Source organism: Equus przewalskii, chromosome 2, assembly GCF_037783145.1.
Source record: "Equus przewalskii isolate Varuska chromosome 2, EquPr2, whole genome shotgun sequence".
NCBI classification, from domain to species: domain Eukaryota; kingdom Metazoa; phylum Chordata; class Mammalia; order Perissodactyla; family Equidae; genus Equus; species Equus przewalskii.
Window position 1 is genome coordinate 13,210,680 of NC_091832.1, and position 14,525 is coordinate 13,225,204.

General features: G+C 40.6%; 1 protein-coding gene across 2 annotated transcripts in view; it reads left to right on the forward strand.

Moving 5' to 3' along the window:
• Window positions 1-13,938, forward strand: part of ZSWIM5 (zinc finger SWIM-type containing 5) — a 231,662-nt gene extending 217,724 nt beyond the window's left edge. For both annotated transcript variants that reach the window (XM_070609803.1, XM_070609804.1), the window contains 3 exons: window positions 9,505-9,668; window positions 10,148-10,229; window positions 10,969-13,938. In XM_070609803.1, the coding sequence (XP_070465904.1) occupies window positions 9,505-9,668; window positions 10,148-10,229; window positions 10,969-11,831 (1,109 nt within the window). In that variant the 3' untranslated portion in view covers window positions 11,832-13,938. The remainder of the gene's footprint in view (window positions 1-9,504; window positions 9,669-10,147; window positions 10,230-10,968) is intronic.
• Window positions 13,939-14,525: the final 587 nt, after the last annotated feature.

The following is a 14,525-nucleotide window of genomic DNA, read 5'->3' on the forward strand; positions in this document are numbered from 1 at the left end:
AAAACTGAAAATATTGGTTGCATTTTGGGTTAGAATTGAGTGAATGACATTCAGAGGTGAGGAGGAGAATATACTTCTCATTATTTATCTTTTGTATCTTTTCAATATTGAACCATGTGAATATTTCCAAATTTTAAATTATAAATATTGAAAGAAACTTCTCAAGTTGAAATGGAAAAGGAAAAAAAGGTGTAGGAGGAGAAAATCCAGAACAGAATATCTGAGTACTGTGGGACAATTACAAAAGATATATAACATATGCAATGTATTCTCCAATACCAGAAGCAGAAGAAAGGAGTAGAAGAATATTTCAAGTAACAATGGCTGAGAAATGAGAAATTTCCAAAATTAGTGACATACACCAGAACACAGATCCAGGAAGCTCAGAGAACACCAAACACGGTGAATACCAAGAAATTTTCTCCTAGGCACATCCTATTAAAACTGCAGAAAACCAGGGCCAGCCCAGTGGCCGAGTGGGGAAGTTTGCACGCTCCGCTTCAGTGGCCCAGGGTTTTGCCACTTCGAATCCTGGGCATGGACATGGCACCACTCATCAAGCCATGCTGAGGCAGCGTCCCACATGCCACAACCAGAAGGACCCACAACTAAAAATACACAACTATGTACCGGGGGGCTTTGGGAGAAAAAAAAAACATAAAATCTTTAAAAAAAAAAAAAAAAAAAAAAAGCTGCAGAATACCAAAGACCAAGAGAAAATCTTGAAGGGAAGCCAGAGAACAAAACCACCTTAGCTATAGAGAAACAAGAATAAGAATTATATCAACTTCATTTCACAAACCATGCAAGCAAAGGAGAGTGAAATGAAATATTTAAAGTGTTGCAAGAAAAAAATCACCAACCTAAATTCAGGATCCAAATAAATTATCCTTCAAAAGTAAAGGGGAAATGCTTTCTCAGACAAAAAATGAGAGTATTTATTATCAGTATACCTGCCTTTCAAGTTCTTCAGAGAAGAGCTAAATGATATGGATCTGAAACTCAGATCCACCTAAAGAAAGGAAGAGTGTTAGAGAAGGAATAAATAAAGGCAAAAGAAAACTCTTGGGCTCCTTTTAATTCTTAATTGAACTGATAGATAACTGCTTGTTCAAAATAATAGCAATGTATTGGTGATTATAGCTTAAAAATAATGAAATGACTGACAGCAAGATGTTACAGATGAAAGGGAAGAAGTGAGAATACTATTATAAGGTACTTTCTGAAGTCATATAGTTGTTGAAAATGAACTTAAATTAGTTGTAAATGTATACTTCAACTCTAGGACAAACACTAAAATAATATTTAAAAGAAATATAATTGATATGCTAAGTGAGAAGAGAAAATTGAGTTTTTTAAAAGAAAGAAACAAAGAGTAAGTGCAATGAATAGAAAACAGTTACAAATATGGTAGATATTAGTCCAGCTATATCAATAATTACTTTAAATGCAAATGATCTAAATACACCAGTTAAAAGACAGAGACTGACAGAAAAAAAGACTTAACTATATGTTGTCTACAAGAAACCCACTTTAAATATAAAGGCACAGATAGATTAAAAGTAAAGGGAGGGGATCAATGACCTAAATAAAGAACTAAAGCCATAAACTTTATAAGCGATAGAACACCAAAAGCATGAGCAACAAAAGAAAAAAAATTGGACCTCATCAAAATTAAAAACTTTTGTTCATCAAAGGACGTTATCAAGAAAGTGAAAAGAGAACCTACAGGATGGGAGAAAATGTTTGTAAATCATTTGTCTGATAAGAGCTCAATATACAAATTTATTAAAAAACTACAACTCAACAACAAAAAGACAAACAACTCAATTTTAAAATGAGCAAAAGACTTGAAGAGACAATACTCCAAAAAAGATACGGCTAGTAAGCACATGAAAAGATGTTCAACATCATTAGTCATTAGGGGAATGCAAATCCAAACCACAAAGAGATATCATTCATACCTATTAGGATGGCTGTTACAGAAAAACAAGCAAAATTAATAACAGGTGTTGGTGAGGATGTAGAGAAATTGGAACCCTTGTACATTGCTTGTGGGAATGTAAAGTGGTGCACCTGCCATGAAAAATAATTTGATAGTTCCTGAAAAATTTAAATAGAATTACTATGTAACCCAGCAATTCCATTCCTAGATATATACCCCAAATAACTGAAAACAGGTACTCAAAAAGATACTTTATATGCCACTGTTCTTTGTGGCATTATTCACAATAGCCAAAAGTTGGAAACAACCTGTGTCCCTCAGCATATGAGTGAACAAACAAAATGTGGTATATGCATATGATGGGATATAATTAAGTCGTAAAAAGAAATGATATTCTAATACGTGCTACAACATGGGAGAACCTTGAAGACATTATGCCCAGTGAAAGAATCCAAACGCAAAAGGATAAATATTGTATGATTCCACTTACATGAAATATCTAGAATAGCCAGATTAATAAAGACAGAAAGTAGATTAGAAGTTACCAGGGGCTGAGGGGAGAGGCAATGGAGAGTTATTGCTTTCTGTTTGGGGTGATGAAAAAGTTTTGGAAATAGATAGTGGTGATATTTACACAACATTATCAGTGTGATTAGTGCCACTCAACTATGCACTTAAAAAAGGTTAAAATAGCGTTTTATTTTATATATATTTTTACCACAATTAATTAGGTAGATAGATAGACCCTAACTACAAAGACTGAACAGTACGCAGCTTCATTTTTATCCCAATACCTTTAGGCAGATATTTACCTCTTGTGTGACTGAGCTTACATGCTTTATCTTTCCAAATATTTGGTACTAAAAACAGAGGCCAGGGGTTTTAAAACACACACACACATAGAAGGTGTTGTCAACACTCTGGCTCTCACTTTCCATACCCTGTAGACTCAAATTAGCTGCACTGAAAGCAGGAAGAATCTGGAAAAGATGCTTTCCCAGAAAAGCATGCATACTAGTTTAGCCAGTTTCTTGTTTTCATTTTTAAAATTGTTTTTTAACCACAGTCAGATTTCTTCAAGAACAACAAAGTAAAGCATGGAGAAAGATATACCATGTTAACACAAATCAAAAGAAAGCTGAAGTACCTATTTTAATTTCAGACAAAGCAGATTTCAATACATGAAAAATTATCAGGGATGAAGAGGGGCATTACTTAGTGATAAAGGGGTCACTTCTTCAAGAAGACATAATAATCCGTAATGCATGTGTCTAACATCAGAGCATCAAAATATGTGAGGCAAAAATTGATAGAACTACAAAGAGAAATGGTCAAATCCACTATTGTAGTTGGAGAATTCGGTACACCTCTATCCGTAATTGACAGATCCAGCAGGCAGAAAACCAGCAAGGATATACTTGAACTGAACAGTACCATCAATTAACTGGATCTGATTAACATTTATAGAATACTTCATCGAACAACAACAGAATACACATTCTTCTCAAGCTTGTATGGAACATTCACCAAGATAGACCACATTCTGGACCATAAAACACATCTCAAAAAATTAAAAGAATAGAAATCATACAAAGTATGCTCTCAGACCACAGTGGAATTAAACGAAGTTAATAACAGAAGGATAACTGGAAAATCCCAAAATATGTGGAATTTAAACAACACACTTCTAAGTAACACGAGTCAGAGGTGAAGTCTCAAGAGAAATTTTTAAATATTTTGAGTGAAATGAAAGTTAAAATAAAACTGATCAAAATGTGTGGGACACAGCAAAAGCAGTGCTTGGAGGGAAATTTATAGCACTAAATGCATATGTTAGAAAAGAGGCAAGATATAAAATCAATAATCTGTCACTTAATATCTGTTAGAATGGCTATTCTCACAAAGACAAGAGATAACAAATGCTAGTGAGGATGTGGAGAAAAATGAACCCTTGTGCATTGTTGGTGGTAATATAAATTGGTACAGCCACTATGGAAAACAGTATGGAGGTTCCTCAAAAAATTAAAAATAGAACTACCATATATGGTCCAGCAATCCCACTTCTGGATATTTATCTGAAGGAAATGAAATCACTATCTCAAAGAAGTATCTGCACCCCCATGTTCATTGCATTGCAGCATTAATCACAATAGCCAAGATTTGGAAACAACCAAAGTGTCCATCAGCGGATGAATGGATAAAGAAAGTGTATATACATATACATACATACACATGCACACACAGTAGAATATTATTCAACCATAAAAAATAAGGAAATTCAGTCATTTGTGATAACATGGATGAACCTTGAGGGCATTATGCTAAGTGAAATAAGTCAGACGGAGAAAGACAGATACTGTATTATCTTGCTTATATTTAGAATCTAAAAAAAGCCAAACTCATAGAAACAGAGTAGATTGGTGGTTGCCAGGGGCTGGGAGGGTGGGGGGAAGGGAGATGTTGGTCAAGGGTACAAATTTTCAGTTATAAGATAAATACGTTCTGTGGATCTAATGTACAGCATGGTGACTATAGTTAATAATACTGTATACTTGAAATTGGCTAAGAGAGTAGATCTTAAATGTTCTCACTACACACAAAAAAAGGAAACTATGTGAGGTGATGGATGCATTAACTGGTGCTGTTGTCATCATAATTTGCAATACATATATCAAATCACATTGTACACCTTAAACTTAATATTTTATTTTGTTAAAGATTGGCACCTGAGCTAACAAGTGTTGCCAAAATTTTTTTTTCTGATTTTTATCCCCAAATCCTCCCAGTACATAGCTGTATATTTTGGTTGTGGGTCCTTCTGGTTGTGGCATGCGGGACGCTGCCTCAGTGTGACCTGATGAGCTGTGCCATGTCTTTGCCCAGGATCCGAACCGGCAAAACCCTGGGCCGCCGAAGCAGAGCGTGTGAACTTAACCACTCGGCCAGGGGACCAGCCCCTAAACTTAATATTATATGTCAGTTATATCTTAATAAAGTGTGTGGGGGGGATAAAATAAAATCAATAACCTAAGATTCTACCTTAGAAAACTAGAGAAAGAGCAGTGTAGACCTAAAGTTAGCAGAAGAAAAGAGAATAAAAATTAGACCAAAAACCAATGAAATTGAAAATAGGAAAACATAAGAGGAAATCAATGAAAGCAAAAGCTAGTTATTTGAAAAGATCAATAAAATTAATAAACCTCTAGGGGCTGGCCCGGTGGTGCAGCAGTTAAGTACGCACATTCCCCTTCGGTGGCCCACGGTTTGCTCGTTCGGATCCCAGGTGTGGACATAGAACCACTTGGCAAGCCATGCTGTGGTAGGTATCCCACATATAAAGTAGAGGAAGATAGGCACGGATGTTAGCTCAGGGCCAGTCTTCCTCGGCAAAAAGAGGAGGATTGGCAGCAGATGTGAGCTCAGGGCTAATCTTCCTCAAAAGAAAGAAAGAAAAAATAAATAAATAAATAAACCTCTAGCCAGGCTAACCCAAAAAAAAAGAAGACATAAATTACTAATATCATAAATGAAAGAGAGGCCACTATTACTGATCTGGACATTAAAAAGATAATGAAAGAATATTATGAAGAACTGTATGCCCACAAATTTGATATCTTTGGTGATGAGATGGACCAGTTCCTTGAAAAATGCAATCTACCAAAATTCGCAGAGAAATAAATAATCTGAATAGGCCTATATCTATTAAGGAAATTGAATCAGTAATTTTCCAAACAGAAAGCACTTGACCCAAATGATTTCACTATTGAGTTCTATCTAATATCTAAGGAAAAAACGATACCAATTCTCTACAATTTTTTCCAGAAAATAGAGAACACTCCCTAACTCATCCTATGAGGCCAGCATTACTCTAATGCCAAAACCAGATAAAGACAATACAAGAAGGGAAAACTACAAACCAATATCATGAACATAAATGCATAAATTCTTCAACAAAATATTAGCAAATTGAATCCAAGAAAGTATAAAAAGAATTTATACCACAACCAAGTGAGACTTATTCCAGATATGCAAGGCTGGTTCAGCACTTGAAAATCAATTAATGTAATCCATCACATTCACAGGCTAATGAAGAAAGATCATATGGTTATATCAATAGATGCAGGAAAAACACTTGAGAAGATCCAACACCTATTTGTGATTTTTAAAAAAAAAAGCCCTCTCAGGAAACTAGGAATAGAGGAGAACTGACTCAACTTTATAAAGAACATCTACAAGGAACCTACAGTTACCATTCTATTTAATGGAGAGAAAGTAGATGCTTTTCCCTGAAGATCAGAAATAGGACAAGATGTCCCCTCTCACCATTACCATTCAACATCCTACTAGAAGTCCTAGTTAATGCAATAAGAGAAGAAAAGGAATAAAAGGTATACAGATTGGAAAGGAAGAAATAAAACTCTTTATTTGCAAATGACATGATTGTCTATGTAGAAAATTCCAAAGAATCAACAACAGAAAAAAACTGGAACTAACAAGTGATTATAGCAAGGTTGCATAATACAAGGTTAATATATAAAAGTCAATTGCTTTTCTATATACCAGCAATGAACAGTTGAAATTTGAAATTAAAACCACAATATCAGTTTTATATTAGCACCCCAAAAAAAGTACTCAGGAATAAATCTAGGAAATATGTACAGATCTACATGAGGAAAACTATAAAACTTTGAGGAAAGAAATCAAAGAAGATTGAAATAGATATTCCATAGATAGGAAGACTCAATATTATTATTTTGTCAGTTCTTCCCAACTCGATCTACAGATTCAATACAATCGCAACCAAAATCCCAGCAAGTTATTTTGTGGATGTTAACAAACTCTTCTAAAGTTTATGTGGAAGACCAAAAGACCTATAATAGCCAACACAATACTGAAGAAGAACAAAGTTGGGGAACACCTTACCTGATTCCATGACTTAATATGAATCTACAGTAATCAAGACAGTGTGGTATTGGAAAAGGATAGATAAATAGATCAATGGAACAGAATAGAGAGCTCAGAAATAGACCCCCACAAATATTGTCAACTGATCTTTGACAAAGGAGCAAAGGATAGTCTTTTCAACAAATGGTACTGGAACTACTAGACATCTACATGCAAAAAAATGAACATAGACACTGACCTTACACCTTTCACAAAAATTAACTCAAAATCATAGACATAAAAGTAAAATGCAAAACTATGAAACTTCTAGAAGATAACATGGAAAATTTAGGTGACCTTGGATTTGGCAATAACTTTTTCAATACAACACCAAAAACAATCCATGAAAGAAAAAACTGATAAGTAGGATTTCATTAAAAATTTAAAACTTATGCTCTGTGAAAAACACTGTTAAGACAACAATAAGAGGGGCTGCCCTGTGGCGTAGTGGTTAAGTTCATGTACTCCGCTTCAGTGGCCTGGGGTTTGCAGCTTTGGATCCCAGGTGTGGACCTAGCACCACTCATCAAGCCACGTTGTGGTGCCATCCCACATAAAAAGGAGAAAGATTGGCACAGATGTTAGCCCAGCGACAATCTTCCTCAAACAAAAAGAGGAAGATCGACAACAGATGTTAGCTCAGGGCCAATCTTCCACACACACAAAACTCAACAATAAGAAAACAAACAACTGAGTTTTAAAATGGGCAAAAGACCTAAACTGATGCCTCACCAGAGAAGATATACAGATGGCAAATAGGCGTATAAAAAGATCCTCAGCATGATATGTCATTAGGGAAGTGCAAATTAAAACAAAAGTGAGATACCACTACATACCTATTAGAATGGTTAAAATTGAAAACACTGACAACGTCAAACACTGGCAAGGATGTGGAGCAGCAGGAACTCTCATTCATTGCTAGTGGAAATGCAAAAGGTCCGGCCAGTTTGGAAGATAGTTTGGCAGTTTTTTACAAAGTTAAACATAGTTTACCATATGATCCAGCAATCATGCTCTTAGGTATTTACCCAAATGAGTTGAAAACTATGTCCACACAAAAACTTGCACACAAATGTTTATAGCAGCTTTATTTGTAATTACCAAAAACTAGAAGCAACCAAGAAGATGTCCTTCAGTAGATGAATGGGTAAACAAACTGAGCTATATCCATACAATGGAACATTATTTACCAATAAAAAGAAATGAGCTATCAAGCCACAAAAAGACCTGGAGGAACCTTAAATGTATGTTGTGTAGTGAAGGAAGCCAGTCTGAAAAGGTAACATACTGTGATTCTGAATCTGTGACATTGTGGAAAAGGCAAAACTATCGAGACAGTAAAAAAATCAATAGTCTCCTCAGGGGGAATGAGGAGAGGGAAGAATAGGTGGAACACAGGAGGTTTTTAGAGCAATGAATTGATTCTGAATGATACAGTAATGGTGGATCCATGATACTAGACATTTGTCAAAACCGACATAAACTGTGGATATTAGTTAATAATAATGTATCAGTGTTGATTCATCAAATGTACCACACTAATGTAAGATGTTAATAGGGGAAACTGGAAGGGGGGAAAGCAGGAATATGGGAACTCTCTGTTCTGTCTGCTCAACTTTTTGTAAACGTAAAACTGCTTTGAAAACATAAAGGCTATTAATTTTAAAAATTGTTTTTAAAGGCAATAGAAGAAAAAGGGTAATTTCTCCCATAATCCTGACACCCAAAGATAACTACTGCTAAAACATTGTTATAAATATCCCTGGAGATTTTCTGTTCGTATATGTGCAGGCACATATACTATACACGCACTGCTACTTATCTTTTTTTTAATAAAAGTAAAATCAGAGAATATTAAGTATACACAAGTTGTTTATAATTCTCACAGCAACCCTAAAAGGTTATTATATCCATTTTACAGATGAAGTAACTGAGCTGGTAAATGGCTGAACTAGGTTCAGTTCCCAACGTATTTTACTCCAAATCCTATATACTCTTAACCACTACACCTCTTTGTAAAACATAAGACCTACTTTTTGTTCTATCTTTATTTCACATTTTACCCCTTCCTAAGATATACCAATCTTTCACACACTATACTACGTTTGTACAGTGACCTTCACTTCATATGGTCTACATGGCCTTCCTGCAAATGTATTCCTTAACTCTGTGCACTGGTAACTTTGGATAGAATCATTGCCTGCTAAATAGGACATGGTGGTCCAGCTCCTTTTTGCTCCAAGGAGATGTAGTGAGAGGTAAACTGTGGGACTGGCATACTTTTTTGGCTTCCTGTCTCCTGAATAAAGCTCTCAAAATTCAGGTGTTCAAGAAAATTATTTCTTGCATCTGAGGAGCCTGAAGGAAAAGAGGATGAGAGGAGCAGAGGCAGATGAAAAGGTGGAGAGAAGTGAATTCATGTGGGTGCCAGGAGAAGGAAAGAGCCTCTAGTGGGTTCAGTGGAGACAGAGCTTGACCACCAAGAGGGGATGGTAGCATTCAGAAGCATTCACAGCATTGATAGCCAGTTCAACCGGTACCTGTTGTCATCAGCTGACTGTTCAGGGAACCTTTAAAGAAGATCCTGTCCCTACCCCTTTTCTCGGCACCTGTAGGGGATACTCTGAGGCTCCGAACAATCCTGGAAGCAATACAGAAGCACATCCATTCTTCCTCCCTCATCTTCAAACTGGCCCAAGATGCATTCAAGATTGCTACTCCCACAGACAGTACTACTGACAGCACCCTGCTCAACGTGGCACTAGAGCTGGGGTTACAGGTATGGAGGAATGAGCCATCCCCACTTTAGGCTTCTGGCCTAGTGACAACTGGTAGAAGATCAGATCCCGGGGGGAATGGGCATGGGCCAAGTCTAGTTCTTTCTGTGTCCTCAGAACACAATCTCTAGGCTAAACACAAGGTAAGAACTCTATAAATTAGGCTCTGTTTTGAAGATAAGCATTATAACTTTAGGCTCCATAGGGTCCCCATCTTCTCCCCACCCCACTCCTATTCCTCCAAGTCAAGCAAGGTGTAGTAATAAGGACTTTATTCATTACAAGTCATCAGAAAAGCCTTCTATCTGATTAGTGGGAGGGGTGGGGCAGAAATTAAACTTATCTGTACTTATCAGGGGAAAGATGGCTGTTTAAAGCACCAATAAATACTTGTTGCATAAATTAATAGCAAGTGGAAGAGGAGAGGGGGAGGTTATAACAGTTATGCTTAGCCTGCTGGTATTGCCCTTTTTTTGCCCAGGTGATGAGGATGACTTTATCAACCCTTAACTGGAGGCGCCGGGAGATGGTGCGGTGGTTGGTGACATGTGCTACAGAAGTGGGTGAGTCTTCCACCTCCCTCTACCCCCAGGGGAAAACAGTTCCTAGGCCCTACTCTTGGGACAGGACAATGAATCCTTAGAGCTCTCATCTTCCTATTACTGATGGCCTAGGAAAGGATGGGGCTGCTGGTAGGAGAAGAAGACCTCTGTTCAGCCAGCCCAAGCTCTCCCCTCACTGCTTGGACCACACCCTGATGTCAGCAGCACTTTGACCCTCTGATCAGAGACCTGTCTGAGGGAATGAATTTTCAGCCACCAGTACTCAAGTGTACCCTTGGGAAGTAGTTGGCCCAGTGGTTAGGTCCCCGTCCCTATCCATGCTTCTGAGAAACCCCACACAACTTGGAGGCTCAGGACCCCATCTAGAGCCCAAAGCCCCAGCACAAGACTCTACCCTGAAAGGCCCCACTTCTGCTAGAACCCCCAGGCAGATCTGCGACCCTGCCTTGGGGCAGGCAAACCACAGGCTCTGCTGCTCCATCCTTGTGAGGGGCTAAGAGCACCTGCAGAGACCTTCAACCCTCTGACCTGGGGATGGAAGGGATGGGAAGAAACCCCACATGGGCTTTGGCCATCCGGGATGCTCCCCTTGCCCTGGTTTGCCTCAGATCATCTCAAGGCTGATGAGGAGGAGGGAGAACTCATCTCTGCAGGCCAAGTTCTGACCCCAAATAGTAATCTGGGCAGACCTGGATGAGGACCCAGATGGCCACGGCTGAGCTGAGGCTCTCCCTGACAGGTGTGCGGGCCCTGGTGAGCATCTTGCAGAGCTGGTACACACTCTTCACCCCCACCGAGGCTACAAGCATTGTGGCTGCCACAGCCGTATCCCACACCACTATCCTGCGCCTCAGTCTTGACTATCCACAGCGGGAGGAGCTGGCTAGCTGTGCTCGCACACTGGCCCTGCAGTGTGCTATGAAGGATCCACAGAGCTGTGCCCTGTCAGCTCTTACACTCTGTGAGAAAGACCATATCGCCTTCGAGGCAGCCTACCAGATCGCCATTGATGCTGCTGCTGGTGGCATGACCCATTCACAGCTATTCACCATCGCCCGCTACATGGAGCTCCGTGGCTACCCGCTACGTGCCTTCAAGCTGGCCTCACTGGCCATGAGCCATCTCAATTTGGCCTACAACCAGGATACCCACCCAGCCATCAATGATGTGCTCTGGGCGTGTGCCCTCAGCCACTCTCTGGGCAAGAATGAGCTGGCAGCCCTCATTCCCCTGGTGGTGAAGAGCGTGCACTGTGCCACAGTGCTTTCGGACATCCTGCGGCGCTGCACAGTGACTGCACCTGGCCTGGCTGGCATCCCAGGCCGCCGCAGCTCTGGAAAGCTCATGTCCACTGACAAAGCTCCACTGCGCCAGCTGCTGGATGCCACCATCAATGCCTATATCAACACTACACACTCACGCCTGACACACATCAGCCCTCGCCACTATGGAGAGTTCATTGAGTTTCTGAGCAAGGCTCGGGAGACCTTCCTGCTACCCCAGGATGGCCACCTGCAGTTTGCCCAATTCATCGACAACCTCAAACAAATCTACAAAGGCAAGAAGAAGCTGATGCTGCTGGTGCGAGAGCGCTTTGGCTGAGGAAGCAGACAGTTCACTGCCAGGGCAGCCTGGGCTCCCAGGTGCCGTCAGGTCAGGCCAAGGACACCGAAACATTTGTCCACCCTGAGAGGACTCTGAGCACCTGTGGCTGAAGCCAAAGGACCACAGGGCTAAGCATGGGGAATGTCCACCTCTAGCCAATATGCCTGCCTTGACAAGTTCTCACAACAGCCCACTGTTCCTGGAGGAGCTGGGCCCTGCAAATTGATCAGAAACCCCACAACGTGCCACCTCATGCCCCTGTATTCTGCGTGTCCTGGGCATTGGCCCTCTCTCCCTTGGCAAACACAGAACACTGTTCCGTCTCAGGGATTGCTTAACCAGAGAAACAGAAGCATTTATGGTACTGTAAATACTATAGTATATGTGTTGACAATTACATTGTAAAATTGTAACTATTTATAATTCTGGTTCTAATTTGATGGGTACTTGATGTAGCTGTGGGTGGGAAGATAGGCTTGTTTTCTGAGGAGACTCCCAACCATTTCTCAGGTTTCCCTTGCAGAATATATGCCATTGGCAGTGGAAGAGTGGGGGTGGCAGGGAGAAAAATGGCCAGTTAGAATAAATCCCAAGTCTAGTCTATGCAGAAACCCCAGCCTGCAGACAGGGCATCTGTAGCCCAGTGGTGAGTGAGGGGCAGGGCCAGGTCTGGACTTGTGCCTCACAAAGCCAGGAGGACACTGAAGCTCTTGCTCCTGTCTCATGCAGCCTGTTTAGGAGCCTCCTGAGCTCCTGAGAAGCAAGTGCAGGGAGAAAGTGAAGGTCTGGGAGGCCACTGAGCTCATAATATTCATCTACTCTGGGCACCTTTGTGTTAGAGAGTGTCTGGTTTCATCTCTAATTATGTATGTGTGTGTATATATCTGAATGGCTAAGTACATATGTCTGTATGCTTAGATATATCTGTGCCTGCCTGGATGTGCACATATATATTTATGTGTATCCATGTCAGGTCTGTGTCTGTGTGAACACAAGTCTGTGTGCTGGACTGTGGGTTTCTCTGTGAGGGTATACACATTTGTGAACATAAAAGAATACATATCTCTGTGTGTGTGTGTGTGTTCATGTTTGTCGATGCATGTCTAGTTTGTGTGTATCTGAGCACACACGAGTGCATGTGTATAAACATGTTTGTATCTGTGTGTATGCTTGTTCTCCGCTGATCTGTCTTTATATGTGCAAGTGTGTATATTTCAACATGTAGGTGTATCTGTGAATTCCCGTTTGAGGATCTGCACGAATGTGCTCCTTCTCTTTCTGCCAGATCTCTCTTCCCCATTCCTCTCAGTCTCTCTCACCAGCTAAATATGTTCCCCATCTCTGTGCCTCCTCTATTTACCATTCTCTCACCAGACAAGCTTCTAAGCACTAGTCTCCCTCTACCCTAAGAGTGGCTCCTTCAGCTTCACAGTTCTCTTATCGCCCTGTACTCGCTTTCTTCTCCTGCCTTTCTACCTCAAGCTTCCTCTGCCTGCTTTTGTCACAGTCCCATTGGTCACTGATTTGGAGGCTGGGGCTGGAATGCATTTGGCCTTTCCCTTTCTGACTAGGTTCTAGACCTAGTGGGCAACCTGTCTTAGCCCTGGCTGACCTCCACAGTATATCATGTTCCTGCTACCCTCCTGACCCCTATGCTCAGCCTGGAATTGTTATAGGAGGTAGCAAGGGCATTCAGAAGAGTCATTTGGATGCCAGTGTCTTGGTGTTTACTGTTTCATGTTTTAGTTCCTGAGTAGGGGGTGGGGTGTGATAGGGAAGGGGTGGTTAACTAGAGTGTGAACTAAGGACCTCTCTATTTTATTTTCCTTTCTTTGACAAACTGTTTGTGTCACTTTTTTTGTTGTTGTTCCATACTAACCAATACGTTGTATTTGCTGTTTGTGGCTACTGAAGTCTTACTGTCCAGCCACGGGCCCCGACAACCTCTCAGCCCAATAGGTTGGTAAAAAAAAAAAAAAAGAAGAAGAAGCCACTTCCATTTCTGGATCACGATTGCCATTTTTTAGCAAGTATGTGAACTCACAGTGCTTTTCTATGAATAAATCATGGATCACAGAAAAGATCGTTTTTCTAAAATCAGAAATTGTGTTCTCTCAATAAATGGGGCCCTTCTCTCTCTTCTGCATTGCCCTGGCTGGGACAGGGAGCTGGTTGGGCCTGTAGCATAGTGGATTCCCAGTGGTCTAAGGAGATGTGAAATGACAAATGAGGGATTTCCTGCCACACCAGACCCCTCTCCAGAGTTCACAGGCACCTCAAAGCCTTGTCCCAGGAAGTAGGTACCACCATGAGGGGCAGAAACACCAAGATCCTGAAAAAACTGGAGGGTATGCTCAGAAAAGAATGCAGAGCAACCCTGAGTATATAGGGCCTTTGGGCTTCAGAGGCCTTCGCGTCTTGGTGAAGCCAGTCTAAGGGTGAGGCCAGTCTAAGGCTCTAATCCTAAGCAACCTAGCTCTGAGTTTTTATATCCTCCCCATCTTTTGGCATCACAGCTGAAGGCCTCTCAACTTCTCCCTGTGCACCTAGACTCCATTTTCTTCAATAAGCCTCTGAAGTATTCCAGCCATTTCTGTGCCCCTCTCTAATCTATCCTCCCCTCCCTCCCCCTCCCTCCCCAGACACAAAGCGCTGTCACTTTGGCCTCGTATGCTATGGAAACCTCTGCAA